Source organism: Sphaeramia orbicularis, unplaced genomic scaffold, assembly GCF_902148855.1.
Source record: "Sphaeramia orbicularis unplaced genomic scaffold, fSphaOr1.1, whole genome shotgun sequence".
Taxonomy (NCBI): Eukaryota; Metazoa; Chordata; class Actinopteri; order Kurtiformes; family Apogonidae; genus Sphaeramia; species Sphaeramia orbicularis.
The window spans coordinates 138,980-155,074 of record NW_021941571.1 but is presented as its reverse complement, the minus strand read 5'-3'; the positions used below and the strand labels follow the sequence as shown (position 1 = coordinate 155,074).

At 45.4% G+C, this 16,095-nt stretch overlaps 1 protein-coding gene across 1 annotated transcript; it reads left to right on the top strand.

Annotated features, from left to right (window-relative positions):
• The first annotated feature begins 1,929 nt into the window (after positions 1–1,929).
• LOC115416186 (E3 ubiquitin-protein ligase RNF139-like) lies at positions 1,930–14,579 on the top strand. The gene is made up of 6 exons (XM_030129907.1): positions 1,930–2,523; positions 5,640–6,295; positions 11,230–11,377; positions 11,516–11,622; positions 11,727–11,978; positions 12,913–14,579. Exons 1-6 carry the CDS (start codon positions 2,361–2,363, stop codon positions 13,705–13,707), a joined length of 2,121 nt encoding a protein of 706 aa, XP_029985767.1. The 5' UTR covers positions 1,930–2,360; the 3' UTR covers positions 13,708–14,579.
• The last annotated feature ends 1,516 nt before the right edge of the window (positions 14,580–16,095 follow it).

Sequence of the window (16,095 nt, the reverse complement as noted above, 5' to 3'; positions counted from 1 at the left end):
CCCACCTGTCCTGACTTTAATTTAACCCCTTCAGTCCAGGGTTCAGTCCAGGGTTCCTCTGTTCTCCTGACACTGACACCTAGTGGACAGACATGGAAATGCATTTTTTTTTTAAATTTATAACCAAGATGGCCGACAGGAAGTCCTAAATGCTGTCCATCCCATGAATCTGTCCTCACTCCTTCTGCATCAGGAAAAACCCCTGAAGGAAGAAGAAATATAGAAACATCTAAGGATGAATCTGACTGGACAAAATGACACAGATGTATTTAGTATTGAATAAATGTCCAGTTAATCCCATTTGGACTAAATGTGACTCCATACGTCAGCTTGTGTATTAACTGTACTGTTGTGGATAAACCTGGTCTGAACCAACAGGTTTGAATGGAAAGAAATGGATAAATGGGATTAGAAGGGGTTTTTTTGCATATTATCTCCATAAAGTCAGTAACAAATAGTATTGGAATATGTTAAAATGTGAGAAGACATCAGATAATCAGCATTAAACATGTTTTTATGTCATAGTTTTCTTCATTTTCTGATATTGGTTTGTTAAACACAGTTGTATTTGCTTGTAAAGTTAAACTCGTGGTGTTCCAGATGAGTGGACATTTATGGAACTACAGGAAAAATAGGGGCACAAATACAATTAAATGGCTTTTTTTTTTTTTTTCAGACCTAAAGATGAATAAAACATTCAACAAACCTTGACTAAGGTTCTTTTTTTTATTTCTTTTTTTTTTTTTTTATTAGGTTTATAAGGGTCTTATACTTCAGAGTTGAGTGAAGAGTGTGAGGTCATGAGCTGATCAGTCACATGGTTCTGATATTGGATCAATAATCTGTTCGGTACCAGAGGAAGACCACTTACTCCTCCTCCTCATTATCCCAGGGTTCAGCTGAAGGCACTGGCTTTATGTATTCTACAAAACTCACAGAACATCTATATTTTAGAAGGACGCTCCAGCTGAATGAAACAGTCCACAGATGATCTCAGCTGAATTAAATAAAAACAGAGAATACAACAACGTACTGAACCTGACACTCCAAAAGAACCATATCAGAACTAAATAATGAGTACACACACATTTACATGTGTTTCTACTTTATTCATTAACTAATTCATATATTAATTCATTTATTTTTTCCTTTGGTTTTGCTTTTTTTTTTCTTTCTTTTCATATTTATTTAATTATTTTTAGAAATTCTTGTATTTTTATTATTGTGTTACTATTATTGTTCCTTTCAATCTTGTATAATTTCTATTGTCTCATATATTTAATAAATATCTCATCCTAAATATATTTAAAACATATGTTACATATTTTATATCTTATTTTTTCATATTTTCATATATAAAGATAATTCTAAATATTATATATATATATATATATATATATATATATATATATATATATATATATATATATATATATATATACATATATATATATATATACATATATATATATATATATATATATATATATATATATATATATATATATATAAATAATTTTGTATGATATTAATACATAAATACATGAAAATACTTTAATCCAACAAAAGTTTTACTCTATTTATTTATTCATGTTTTTTTCCCCAGCTTTATTGAAAATATTCAGGCATACAAAACATAAATTTTGAACGAACAAACACCAAGATGTCAAAAAGAAAGAGCATTTGAACAAATAAATTTTTTTAAAAAATGCATAGATTTAAAGGCACAAAGCAAAATAGACAAATAATAGTATAAAAAAAACATATCTAACACAAATAAATAAATAAATACATCAGAGAGATCAGTCTATTTTAAAGAATTCTTTATAAATTGCCAGGGTGCTAGTGCTTTTTTTTTTTTTTTTGTTAAATATAAATTCTAAATATTTAATATATTTCTCAAATATTTATTTCTTCATTTATTTTGTCTTCATGTTACGTGCCTACGTCACGTGCCACGCCCTCCGAAAAGTGGAAGTCACGTCACATTACGTCACATTACGTCCGACGTCTTAATAACTTGTGAGATCTTTCCGGAGCCGAAACATGACGAAGAAATGGCGTTTTTGACAAACGCCTCCGTGTGTTGATGACAGCCGGGGTCCGGGAGCAGACGGCCGGGGTCCGGGAGCAGACGGCCGGGGTCCGGGCGCAGACAGCCGGTGGGGTTCAGAGTCGGAGCCGCTAAACCGGAGCCGGAGGAGGAGACGCAACAGGAGGTCCAGCTGGTCGGCCATGGCGGAGCGGAGCACGTAAACACCGGGAAGGAGACACGGACACACGGACAGCCGGGACTGGGTTCACATTTCCCTTCCATGGAGCCCCGGGGCGGGCCGGGACCGTAGGCCGCCGACAGCCCCATGGCGTCCACCCAAAGCCGGATCGGCCAGCAGGCCCTGGCGGTGCTGGATGTGGCTCTGCGGGTGCCCTGCATCTTCATTATCGACGCGATCTTTAACTCCTACTACGACCCCGGGGCGGGGTGGGCCGGGGCGGCCGGCAGGGTGCTGGTCCGAGTCACGGGTAAGTTCCTAGAGGGGCCGGTCCGGGACCGGGGTCCGGGACCGGTGCCCGGTGTCAACAGCACTGACAGCTAGCTGCTAGCCCGGTTAGCTTAGCAACGTCAGCCCACGGTGTGGAGTTAGGTGAGCTGTCACAGCGAATTACACACCGGAACCACCGGCCCGGGTCCGAACCGGACCGGCTGACCGGGTCCAGATGAACTCTGAGTTTAACAGAGGAGAAGGAGGAGTTGAAACTAAGGTCAGGTCCAGGATTAAGGACACAGTACTAGTACACACAGACTAGTACTAGTACACACAGACTAGTACTCAAACCAGTACTACTACTGACATTAGTACAAGTACTGACACTAGTACACAACACTAGTACACAACATTAAGACTAGTATACAAACCTGTACTAGTACATAGCACTAGTACTAGTACTGACATTAGTACACAAACAGCACAAAGTAGAACTAGTTTGTGTACTACTGACACTAGTACACATACTAGTACTATTACCAACACTAGTACAGAGGCTAATACTAGTACTAGTACTAACACTAGTACTAAAGTGAAATACTGCTGCTGGTTTTCCTCCTGGGACGCAGAACTGGGACGTTTGTCGCATTTCAATGACGTAAAGTTCCGATAAATGCGACCTGGACGTTCAGACTGAAGTCACATTGGAAAAGATCAGATCTGGGTCAGATTTAGGACCACATATGAAAGTGGTCCGGGTCAGATTTAGGACCACATATGAAAGTGGTCCGGGTCAGATTTAGGACCACATATGAAAGTGGTCCGGGTCAGATTTAGGACCACATATGAAAGTGGTCCGGGTCAGATTTAGGACCACATATGAAAGTGGTCCGGGTCAGATTTAGGACCACATATGAAAGTGGTCTGGGTCAGATTTAGGACCACATATGAAAGTGGTCTGGGTCAGATCAGTGCTGTTCAGACTGTCTGGACCAGATCAGATCCAGGTCACATGTGGACACATTTCCCTTCAGTGTGAACAGAACCTGAGGAGCTCCCACCCAGAACAGACAGTACTGTTCAGGACCGCTGGACCTGCTTGTGTTTGTGACTCTGTGTTTAAAGTTGAGTTCACACTAAACTGACGTAGATGAAGGGAACGTCCTTTTCCAGTGGAACCACAGTTCAAATGCCCTGTGGTTCTAAATACTTCTGTTTAATGGACAGTGTGGTGGACCGGGCTGTGGTTCCGTCTACACTTCTGTGTGTTCTTAGTGTTTTCGATCCAGACGCTGCAGTCGGTTCCTCTTTAATCCCTCCGTTCGCCTGTGAACACATAAACAGCCGTTACATAAGTGGCTCTGGTCGTCGACCTTTGGACGCCTCGCCCGCCGCCGTCCGCACAACGGCTCAGCCGACAGTCCAGCCCCACTTAGGCCACTTAGTCTGGCATCGGCATTTAAATCCAGGTTTATCTGGAGTAGGAATGGAACCATTAGAGCTGTTTGAAAAGATGGGTTCTGCAGTATATCACAATATTTCATTTCATAATACTGTATCGATATTAAACAGTACTGTATGGATATTTTTAGGTATTTATTCAAATGCAGATACTGTGGAGATTCATTTTTGTTTTTGTTTTTATTCTTTTTTGTTGAAATTTTATTTATTCTTATGTAACACTCTTTGATTCTCTCCTCCAGGAGCTATTGTGATCACTTTGCTGTGTGTGTGTGTGTGTGTGTGTGTGTGTGTGTGTGTTTGTTTGTTTGCAACTTCAGTGTAAACCTCTTCCACCCATCTTTCCCAGATCTTCCCCACAGATAGGCCTAGGCCCTGGGACCAACCCAGTCCATTTTGGTCCCAGTAGGACAAAGTTCAAGGTCACAGCAAGGTCACAACATCTACAGTTTTCCATCTGTCATCACTGAGACATTTTCCAAAATTCATCCAAAATTCCAAACGACTCTGATTCTCCTCCAGTTGGATCCACCTGTAGCTTAGAACAATCTCTTGTATGTGGAACTAAATTGTCCACATCCACTGTGGAATGTGGACTCTGTGGACATTTACACTGAACACTGAAAATCCCATTTCCCACACATTTAAAATTAGAACTCAACTAATATTGATGTGAATTGAATCTAATTGGACAGACACATGACTGGGACCAGATTCAACTGTGGACCAAATATCACTCCACTCCATTTCTCTTCTGTTTCACTCTGTTGACTTTTGTTATTTTTTATGCACCATTTTCAAAAAATCATAAAAAATGCAATTCATGAAATATCATTATGAAATTAGTTTTGCACGTCCATAGTTTAAACAGAAGTAGTCGCTCCACACATGCACAGCGTTCAGGGTAAATGGTGGAGGTTTGCATTCTCTGAACATTTGTTTTATTTGTTTTTTGTCTTTTTTTAAATTTATTTACTTTTTTTCAAAATACAACTTGGTTAAATTCTGTCAGTGTGTGTATAGGCTAAGTACTGTTTCAACATTCTGAGCACAATTTCAACAATTATGCAATAATAATGATAACCATTAGGACTGTGTATCGGCAAGAATCTGGCAATACAGTCCAAATCACAATACTGGGATCATGATACCATATATCACAATACTAATAATAATACTGTTGAAAAGGCAATTTTTTGTTTGTTTCTTTTTCTTAATGATTATTTCCTTGAAGAATTGAATTCCAGCAGAAATCTGCACAAATACTAAACACATTTGTATTTGATCCCAACAGGATCTAATGTTCTATCACCAAATGTTCCAACTGTGTTCAAACTGAAATTCTGTTTTCCAGACATTCCAGTTTCAGATCCTGTTCAAATGTTCAGATTCTATTAGTTCACAACTAACATCAGAACAGGATTTGAGTTCAGTCCAAACAAAGGAACCAACGTTATTTAATAAAAGAGTGTGAAATAAGAATAAATAAAATAGAAACAAAAAACAAAAAATGAACCTCCACAAAATCTGCATTTGAATAAATACCTAAAAATATCCATACATTATTGTGAAATGAAATGTCACGATATATTGCAGAACCAGTATTTTCTTCCAGCCGTCCTCCGAACCCAGAGGACAGTAGACCCTCTGACTCTAAACTCGTCTTGTGTTTCTGTTTCTTGGTGTTTCCAGGCGTCCTCGTCTCCAGCGTCGTGCTGCTTCTTTCCCAGAAGGCCTTGTTCAAGTTCTACACGCTCTTCTTTGCCGTCCTGCTCGGCACGGCGGCGGTCCTCGTCAACACCTACGTCACCACTCAGGCGGACTTCTACGGCGCCTACTACAAGGCGGCGCTGGGCTTCCGGCTGCTGCCCCGAAACGGGCCCACGCTGTGGCTGGGCGTGGCCGCCGTGCAGCTGCTGTTCGCCGTGGGCTACGTGTTCCTGCTGGACCTGCGGTCACTGTTTGCCGCCCTGGTGGTGCTGGACGTCATGATCCCTCTGTGGGGGATCGCGGCGGAGCTGCCGGCCGACGCGCGGCAGCTGGTGGCGGCGTTCTCGGCCCTGGTGCTGGGCCTGAACACGGCGGCGTGCCTGGTGGCGCGGCTGCGCTGGTTCTACTACTCCTGCCGCTACGTGTTCCTGCTGGTGCGACACATGTACCGTATCTACGGCCTGCAGCTGCTGCTGGAGGACACCTGGAAGAGGATCCGCTTCCCTGACGTACTGAGGGTCTTCTGGCTGACCCGGGTCACAGCTCAGGCCCTCATCCTGGTCTATGTGGTCCGAGCGGTGAGGAGGGAGAGTGGTGACGCCACGGGTGGAGCCGCCGACGGAGGAGCTGACGCACAGGTGAGACCCAAACATTCACCTTTAACCCTTAAACACCCAAGCATCCACCTTTAACCCTTAAACACCCAAACGTCCACCTTTAACCCTTAAACACCCAAACGTCCACCTTTAACCCTTAAACACCCAAACGTCCACCTTTAACCCTTAAAAGCCCAAACGTCCACCTTTAACCCTTAAACACCCAAACGTCCACCTTTAACCCTTAAACACCCAAACGTCCACCTTTAACCCTTAAACACCCAAACGTCCACCTTTAACCCTTAAAAGCCCAAACGTCCACCTTTAACCCTTAAACACCCAAACGTCCACCTTTAACCCTTAAACACCCAAACGTCCACCTTTAACCCTTAAAAGCCCAAACGTCCACCTTTAACCCTTAAACACCCAAACATCCACCTTTAACCCTTAAACACCCAAACGTCCACCTTTAACCCTTAAAAGCCCAAACGTCCACCTTTAACCCTTAAACACCCAAGCATCCACCTTTAACCCTTAAACACCCAAACGTCCACCTTTAACCCTTAAAAGCCCAAACGTCCACCTTTAACCCTTAAACACCCAAACATCCACCTTTAACCCTTAAACACCCAAACGTCCACCTTTAACCCTTAAAAGCCCAAACGTCCACCTTTAACCCTTAAACACCCAAACGTCCACCTTTAACCCTTAACAGCCCAAACGTCCACCTTTAACCCTTAAAAGCCCAAACGTCCACCTTTAACCCTTAAACACCCAAACATCCACCTTTAACCCTTAAACACCCAAACGTCCACCTTTAACCCTTAAAAGCCCAAACGTCCACCTTTAACCCTTAAAAGCCCAAACGTCCACCTTTAACCCTTAAAAGCCCAAACATCCACCTTTAACCCTTAAAAGCCCAAATGTCCACCTTTAACCCTTAAACACCCAAACGTCCACCTTTAACCCTTAAACACCCAAACGTCCACCTTTAACCCTTAAAAGCCCAAACGTCCACCTTTAACCCTTAAACACCCAAACATCCACCTTTAACCCTTAAACACCCAAACATCCACCTTTAACCCTTAAACACCCAAACATCCACCTTTAACCCTTAAAAGCCCAAACGTCCACCTTTAACCCTTAAACGCCCAAACGTCCACCTTTAACCCTTAAAAGCCCAAACGTCCACCTTTAACCCTTAAACACCCAAACATCCACCTTTAACCCTTAAACACCCAAACATCCACCTTTAACCCTTAAACACCCAAACGTCCACCTTTAACCCTTAAACACCCAAACGTCCACCTTTAACCCTTAAACGCCCAAGCGTCCACCTTTAACCCTTAAACGCCCAAGCGTCCACCTTTAACCCTTAAACACCCAAGCGTCCACCTTTAACCCTTAAACACCCAAACGTCCACCTTTAACCCTTAAAAGCCCAAACGTCCACCTTTAACCCTTAAACACCCAAGCATCCACCTTTAACCCTTAAACACCCAAACGTCCACCTTTAACCCTTAAAAGCCCAAACGTCCACCTTTAACCCTTAAACACCCAAACATCCACCTTTAACCCTTAAACACCCAAACGTCCACCTTTAACCCTTAAACACCCAAACGTCCACCTTTAACCCTTAAACACCCAAACGTCCACCTTTAACCCTTAAACGCCCAAACGTCCACCTTTAACCCTTAAACGCCCAAGCGTCCACCTTTAACCCTTAAACACCCAAGCGTCCACCTTTAACCCTTAAACACCCAAACGTCCACCTTTAACCCTTAAAAGCCCAAACGTCCACCTTTAACCCTTAAACACCCAAGCATCCACCTTTAACCCTTAAACACCCAAACGTCCACCTTTAACCCTTAAAAGCCCAAACGTCCACCTTTAACCCTTAAACACCCAAACGTCCACCTTTAACCCTTAAACACCCAAACGTCCACCTTTAACCCTTAAAAGCCCAAACGTCCACCTTTAACCCTTAAAAGCCCAAACGTCCACCTTTAACCCTTAAAAGCCCAAACGTCCACCTTTAACCCTTAAAAGCCCAAACGTCCACCTTTAACCCTTAAACGCCCAAACATCCACCTTTAACCCTTAAACACCCAAACATCCACCTTTAACCCTTAAAAGCCCAAACATCCACCTTTAACCCTTAAACACCCAAACGTCCACCTTTAACCCTTAAACACCCAAACATCCACCTTTAACCCTTAAACACCCAAACGTCCACCTTTAACCCTTAAAAGCCCAAACGTCCACCTTTAACCCTTAAACACCCAAACGTCCACCTTTAACCCTTAAACACCCAAACGTCCACCTTTAACCCTTAAACACCCAAACGTCCACCTTTAACCCTTAAAAGCCCAAACGTCCACCTTTAACCCTTAAAAGCCCAAACGTCCACCTTTAACCCTTAAAAGCCCAAACATCCACCTTTAACCCTTAAACACCCAAACGTCCACCTTTAACCCTTAAACACCCAAACGTCCACCTTTAACCCTTAAAAGCCCAAACGTCCACCTTTAACCCTTAAAAGCCCAAACGTCCACCTTTAACCCTTAAACACCCAAACGTCCACCTTTAACCCTTAACAGCCCAAACGTCCACCTTTAACCCTTAAAAGCCCAAACGTCCACCTTTAACCCTTAAACGCCCAAACATCCACCTTTAACCCTTAAACACCCAAACGTCCACCTTTAACCCTTAAAAGCCCAAACGTCCACCTTTAACCCTTAAACACCCAAACATCCACCTTTAACCCTTAAACACCCAAACGTCCACCTTTAACCCTTAAAAGCCCAAACGTCCACCTTTAACCCTTAAACACCCAAGCGTCCACCTTTAACCCTTAAACACCCAAACGTCCACCTTTAACCCTTAAAAGCCCAAACGTCCACCTTTAACCCTTAAACACCCAAACATCCACCTTTAACCCTTAAACACCCAAACATCCACCTTTAACCCTTAAAAGCCCAAACGTCCACCTTTAACCCTTAAAAGCCCAAACGTCCACCTTTAACCCTTAAAAGCCCAAACATCCACCTTTAACCCTTAAACACCCAAACGTCCACCTTTAACCCTTAAACACCCAAACGTCCACCTTTAACCCTGAAAAGCCCAAACGTCCACCTTTAACCCTTAAAAGCCCAAACGTCCACCTTTAACCCTTAAACACCCAAACGTCCACCTTTAACCCTTAACAGCCCAAACGTCCACCTTTAACCCTTAAAAGCCCAAACGTCCACCTTTAACCCTTAAACGCCCAAACGTCCACCTTTAACCCTTAAACACCCAAACGTCCACCTTTAACCCTTAAAAGCCCAAACGTCCACCTTTAACCCTTAAAAGCCCAAACGTCCACCTTTAACCCTTAAAAGCCCAAACATCCACCTTTAACCCTTAAAAGCCCAAACGTCCACCTTTAACCCTTAAACACCCAAACGTCCACCTTTAACCCTTAAACACCCAAACGTCCACCTTTAACCCTTAAAAGCCCAAACGTCCACCTTTAACCCTTAAACACCCAAACATCCACCTTTAACCCTTAAACACCCAAACATCCACCTTTAACCCTTAAACACCCAAACATCCACCTTTAACCCTTAAAAGCCCAAACGTCCACCTTTAACCCTTAAACGCCCAAACGTCCACCTTTAACCCTTAAAAGCCCAAACGTCCACCTTTAACCCTTAAACACCCAAACATCCACCTTTAACCCTTAAACACCCAAACATCCACCTTTAACCCTTAAACACCCAAACGTCCACCTTTAACCCTTAAACACCCAAACGTCCACCTTTAACCCTTAAACGCCCAAACGTCCACCTTTAACCCTTAAACGCCCAAGCGTCCACCTTTAACCCTTAAACGCCCAAGCGTCCACCTTTAACCCTTAAACACCCAAGCGTCCACCTTTAACCCTTAAACACCCAAACGTCCACCTTTAACCCTTAAAAGCCCAAACGTCCACCTTTAACCCTTAAACACCCAAGCATCCACCTTTAACCCTTAAACACCCAAACGTCCACCTTTAACCCTTAAAAGCCCAAACGTCCACCTTTAACCCTTAAACACCCAAACGTCCACCTTTAACCCTTAAAAGCCCAAACGTCCACCTTTAACCCTTAAAAGCCCAAACGTCCACCTTTAACCCTTAAAAGCCCAAACGTCCACCTTTAACCCTTAAAAGCCCAAACGTCCACCTTTAACCCTTAAACACCCAAACATCCACCTTTAACCCTTAAACACCCAAACATCCACCTTTAACCCTTAAAAGCCCAAACATCCACCTTTAACCCTTAAACACCCAAACGTCCACCTTTAACCCTTAAACACCCAAACATCCACCTTTAACCCTTAAACACCCAAACGTCCACCTTTAACCCTTAAAAGCCCAAACGTCCACCTTTAACCCTTAAACACCCAAACGTCCACCTTTAACCCTTAAAAGCCCAAACGTCCACCTTTAACCCTTAAACACCCAAACGTCCACCTTTAACCCTTAAAAGCCCAAACGTCCACCTTTAACCCTTAAAAGCCCAAACGTCCACCTTTAACCCTTAAACACCCAAACGTCCACCTTTAACCCTTAAACACCCAAACGTCCACCTTTAACCCTTAAACACCCAAACGTCCACCTTTAACCCTTAAAAGCCCAAACGTCCACCAATTAAACACTCAAAAATCAACATAAAACAAACAAAAAACACCCAAAAGCATTTTTTACCAGGTAATTTAGGTGGAAATTTGCTGAGGTTTTCAAAGTTCCTGGTAAAGTTAAAGAAAAGGCTTAACTGTGATCGTGTGGCGTTCGTCGTGTCGTTAGCCTCATAGTGTAACCACCTAAAGTCGTATTTTTGGCCAAATTTGTGAAACGTGCGTAACTCTACTGTCCTAACTCTGCTGTTAGAAGGTTCTGGGTTGAAGGGTTGAAGTAACAGTGCTGCTCTTGTTTCCATGGTAACGTGCAGGGTTTCCTGCTGAGCTGGGACGTGCTGTGGGACGTGGCCAGTAACCTGATCATCTCAGGATGCGACTCCACGCTGACGGTGCTGGGCATGAGCGCCGTCATCTCCTCAGTGGCGCATTACCTGGGCCTCAGCATCCTGGCCTTCATAGGTAAAGACCTGCCCACCAATCCACGGGGGGGGGCAGTGCACGTTCGTCCCTCATACAGGATGAATTCGCCACTGTTCGTCCCCATAACATAAGTACAGAAGGGGGCGGAGCTTGTCTCTGATGTCTGTTCTGTTTCAGGTTCCACAGAGGAGGAGGACAAACGTTTAGGGTTCGTGGCCCCGGTCCTGTTCTTCATCCTGGCTCTGCAGACCGGCCTCAGCAGCCTGGACCCGGAGGAGCGTCTGGTATGGATGGGTCTGGGTCTGGGTCTGGGTCTGGGTCTGGGTTTAGGTTAGGGTAGATGTTTGAGTCTTTAAGGGTTACAGGTGTGTTTGTGTGTGTTTTGAAGGTCCGCCTCAGCCGGAACATGTGCCTTCTGCTGACCGCCATCCTCCACTTCATCCATGGGATGACTGACCCGGTGCTCATGAGCCTCAGCGCCTCCCACGTGTCGTCGGTGCGCCGCCACGTGCCCGTCCTGCTGGTGTCGGCGGCGCTCTTCCTGCTACCTGTGGCGCTCAGCTATGCCCTCTGGCACCACTACGCCCTCAACACCTGGCTGTTCGCCGTCACCGCCTTCTGCGTGGAGCTGTGCCTCAAGGTGACCCTCCTGTGGGGTGGGGTCTGGGTTTAGGGTGGAAGGGTGACCCTCCTGTGGGGTGGGGTCTGGGTTTAGGGTGGAAGGGTGACCCTCCTGTGGGGTGGGGTCTGGGTTTAGGGTGGAAGGGTGACCCTCCTGTGGGGTGGGGTCTGGGTTTAGGGTGGAAGGGTGACCCTCCTGTGGGGTGGGGTCTGGGTTTAGGGTGGAAGGGTGACCCTCCTGTGGGGTGGGGTCTGGGTTTAGGGTGGAAGGGTGACCAGGACGCAGATGCACTGAAAACTCCAACCGAACACACCACCACAGGAAACCCAGTGGAACCTCACAGTACGAGGTTTATTTGTCCCATGAATGAACTTGTTTAGTGGTTTACTCATTTTACGAATCAGTTTTCCCCGTTGAAATAGAATTAATCTGTTCCAGACCCCAGAACCCATCAAGAAAACACCCAAAAATCAACAAAAAACAACCAGAAAACACTAGAGAAACACCCAAGTTTGGCCCAGTTTGGCCAAGTTTGGCCCAGTTTGGCCCAGTTTGGCAGAAAAATCTACCATTAAACTCCAGTGAAATGTGGCTGTTTCTAAACTCTGTGGACATAAATCTGTGGACACATCCTGTCTGCAGCAGTCACATGTCCTGTTCAGGACAATCACACACAAACAGCAATATTTATTTAAAGTTTAATGGTAGATTTTTCTGCCAAACTGGGCCAAACTGGGCCAAACTGGGCCAAACTGGGCCAAACTGGGCCAAACTGGGCCAAATGGCTTTCCTGTAAACATTCCTGTGGATCTTAATCACACACAGGCTTTGATCAGCTGTTTTTAAAGAACGCTGAATACGGCTGGTTGTGTCTGACAAGGGTTCTGGTTGTGGTTCTGACTCTGGTTCTGGTTCTGACTCATGTTCTGGTTCTGGTTCTGCTCCCCCTCAGGTGCTGGTGTCTCTGACCGTCTACGGCCTCTTCATGGTGGACGGTTTCTCCAATGTCCTGTGGGAGAAGCTGGACGACTACGTCTACTACGTGCGCTCCACGGGGAACATCATCGAGTTCCTGTTCGGCGTCATCATGTTCGGGAACGGCGCCTACACCATGATGTTCGAGTCGGGCAGTAAGATCCGTGCCTGCATGATGTGCCTGCACGCTTACTTCAACATCTATCTGCAGGCCAAGAACGGCTGGAAGACCTTCATCAACCGACGCACCGCCGTCAAGAAGATCAACTCGCTGCCTGAGGTCCGCGGCGACCAGCTGGGGCGCATCGAGGATGTGTGCGCCATCTGCTACCAGGAGTTCGCCACGTCGGCGCGCATCACGCCGTGCCACCACTATTTCCACGCGCTGTGTCTGCGGAAGTGGCTGTACATCCAGGACACGTGTCCCATGTGTCACCAGAGGGTGTACGTGGAGGATGAGGGCCGCAACAGGGACGCCTTCTCCAACAACAACAGGGGCTACGCGCCGCCGCCGCGGGACGCCCAGGCGCCGGTGCGGGAACACCACCGGCGCGGGTCGGCGGACGGCGAGCCACCCATCGATGAAGCGGTGGGCGGGGCTCCAGCGGTGGGCGGGGCTCCGGCCGCAGGCGGGGCCGGGGAACAGGACAATGAGCTGCTGGAGGACAACGACAGCATCGAGTACGACGAAGACGAGTGGGGGACGCAGAACGGGGGCACGCCGGTAGAAGAGGACTACATCAACGACGACACGGACGCCACCGACGACTGACGCACACCCACAGTCTGTTTTTAAGTTCAAGTCCACGCCGAACTGAGACGTCAGGACGCGTGTGTGTCCTTCCTCTGAGTTTGTGGTTTGTTTTTGCGTTGTGGGTTTTTCTCTCTTAAGGGCTCATGAACGAGAATCTGCTGCTCAGTGTGAGTGTGAGGATGAGTGAGACGGGGCTGCGGGACGGTCACCACGGTAACCACGGAAACCACAGTAACCACGGAAACCAAAACCAGCTCACCTTAAACAGGGGTGTCACACATAAGGTCCAGCCCCCCCCCCTCAGAATGACACTGAAGATATTAACAGTCACGTTGGTTCAGGTTCCACATTCGGACCCATCTGGTCTAACGTGGGTCAGAACCAGAACAGTGAAGTCTGTTTGGTTTTGTGGAAAAAAAAAGGAAAATTACATGAAAATATTAACATTTCCAGCCTGTCCTTTAACAGTAACATGAATAAACTGAACAAACTGAAGTGGGTCCATCTAAACCAGTGGAACTGGACCAGTATTCAGTCTGTCCTTAAATGTTCTGGGATCTGGACGATAGAATGAACATGTGGAAATAATAAACTGAGGCTGAATATTGGTCACATGACACTGACTTACTTTTAACCCTTACAGACCCAGAGCTACTTTTACATCAGTTCCCAAAGGATTGTTTTTCTCTATATTTAACAATTCATAAGTGAATTATCACCATTAACTATAATATTATTCACCTTAGTTTGTGTTTTTTTCAGGATAAATCCTGTATTTGTTATTTGGGTGTGTAAGGGTTAAAGGTGGACATCTGGGTCTTTAAGGGTTAAAGGTGGACATCTGGGTCTTTAAGGGTTAAAGGTGGACATCTGGGTCTGTAAGGGTTAAAGGTGGACATCTGGGTCTTTAAGGGTTAAAGGTGGACATCTGGGTCTGTAAGGGTTAAAGGTGGACATCTGGGTCTTTAAGGGTTAAAGGTGGACATCTGGGTCTTTAAGGGTTAAAGGTGGACATCTGGGTCTTTAAGGGTTAAAGGTGGACATCTGGGTCTTTAAGGGTTAAAGGTGGACATCTGGGTCTTTAAGGGTTAAAGGTGGACATCTGGGTCTTTAAGGGTTAAAGGTGGACATCTGGGTCTTTAAGGGTTAAAGGTGGACATCTGGGTCTTTAAGGGTTAAAGGTGGACATCTGGGTCTTTAAGGGTTAAAGGTGGATGTTTGGGTCTTTAAGGGTTAAAGGTGGACGTTTGGGTCTTTAAGGGGTAAAGGTGGACATCTGGGTCTTTAAGGGTTAAAGGTGGATGTTTGGGTCTTTAAGGGTTAAAGGTGGACATCTGGGTCTTTAAGGGTTAAAGGTGGACATCTGGGTCTTTAAGGGTTAAAGGTGGATGTTTGGGTCTTTAAGGGTTCATACATTTCAGTTTGTTCGTGTTTACTCTGTAGATTTAAACCTTTTTGTGATCTAATTGAACTTTTTTCACTCTTCTTCTTCTTGGGTTCGTTTTGGCCGTATGTCCGACACCCCCCCGGTTAACGGCTTAACTCCACCCCGTTAACCCCAGCGTGTATGTTCTCCATCTTCAAATCCAACCTCAGATGTCGTCGGACTCTTAAGGTTTTCGACCTGACATCCTCACACACACGTTTTGGTTCTTTTCATTTTTCATCATCGAATACTTAAACGGACCTGAACTGGTTGGATGTCGTGTTTCCTTCGAGTCATTCCCCCCGGTCCTGGTTTCATGACGTGGAATTTATCAGAGAACGTACCAAAGAACGAACCCTCCAGACGGTGGAACCCGTAGGAACCAGGACTCCAGAAACTTTAGGCTCTGAAGACACAAACAGAATAGTTTCGATGTCCCGACGGTGCCAGTGAAGCAGTGAAACTGTTCTAAAAGTACGGGCTGATGTGAGTGTGTTCTGTGTCGATACCTCCTACAACCTCCTAGAACCTCCTACAACCTCCTAGAACCTCACCAGCCCTTTAATCCACCAGAATGGAGGATCTGGATGAGCTGGTGCCAACAAACGGATTTAATTTATTCGCAGCTGACACGTTAGGTTGAACTAAACGCCTGGTGAATCCCAGCCCTGGTGTGTGTGTGTGTGTGTGTGTGTGTGCACCTGCCGACAGTAATGTGTTAAAGAGGCGGGGTTAAAGGGTAAAGGGGCGGAGCTTCATTTTAGCAAGTTGACACAACTTTCAGTCGGTCTGGAAACGACATCCATCAATGAGAACGGAGACGTGGAAATGAAACACGTACAAAATACAGTTGTGTCCGAACGAACCATGTACAGCGATAATTTGGTGTCAAAAGTCACGCCCATAGAAATCATAACCAGCGTGTACAAATCCCGCCCTCTATGCACTCGATGCCACTGTCTGCGCGCTCGCCGTCATTC

Bases quoted from the DNA above. Each gene is read 5' to 3' on its own strand.
- LOC115416186 (XM_030129907.1), top strand. From the start codon at position 2,361: ATGGCGTCCACCCAAAGCCGGATCGGCCAGCAGGCCCTGGCGGTGCTG. The intron at 2,524-5,639 runs GTAAGTTCCTAG...TGGTGTTTCCAG, and splicing joins GGTGCTGGTCCGAGTCACGG to GCGTCCTCGTCTCCAGCGTC. The intron at 6,296-11,229 runs GTGAGACCCAAA...GGTAACGTGCAG, and splicing joins ACGGAGGAGCTGACGCACAG to GGTTTCCTGCTGAGCTGGGA.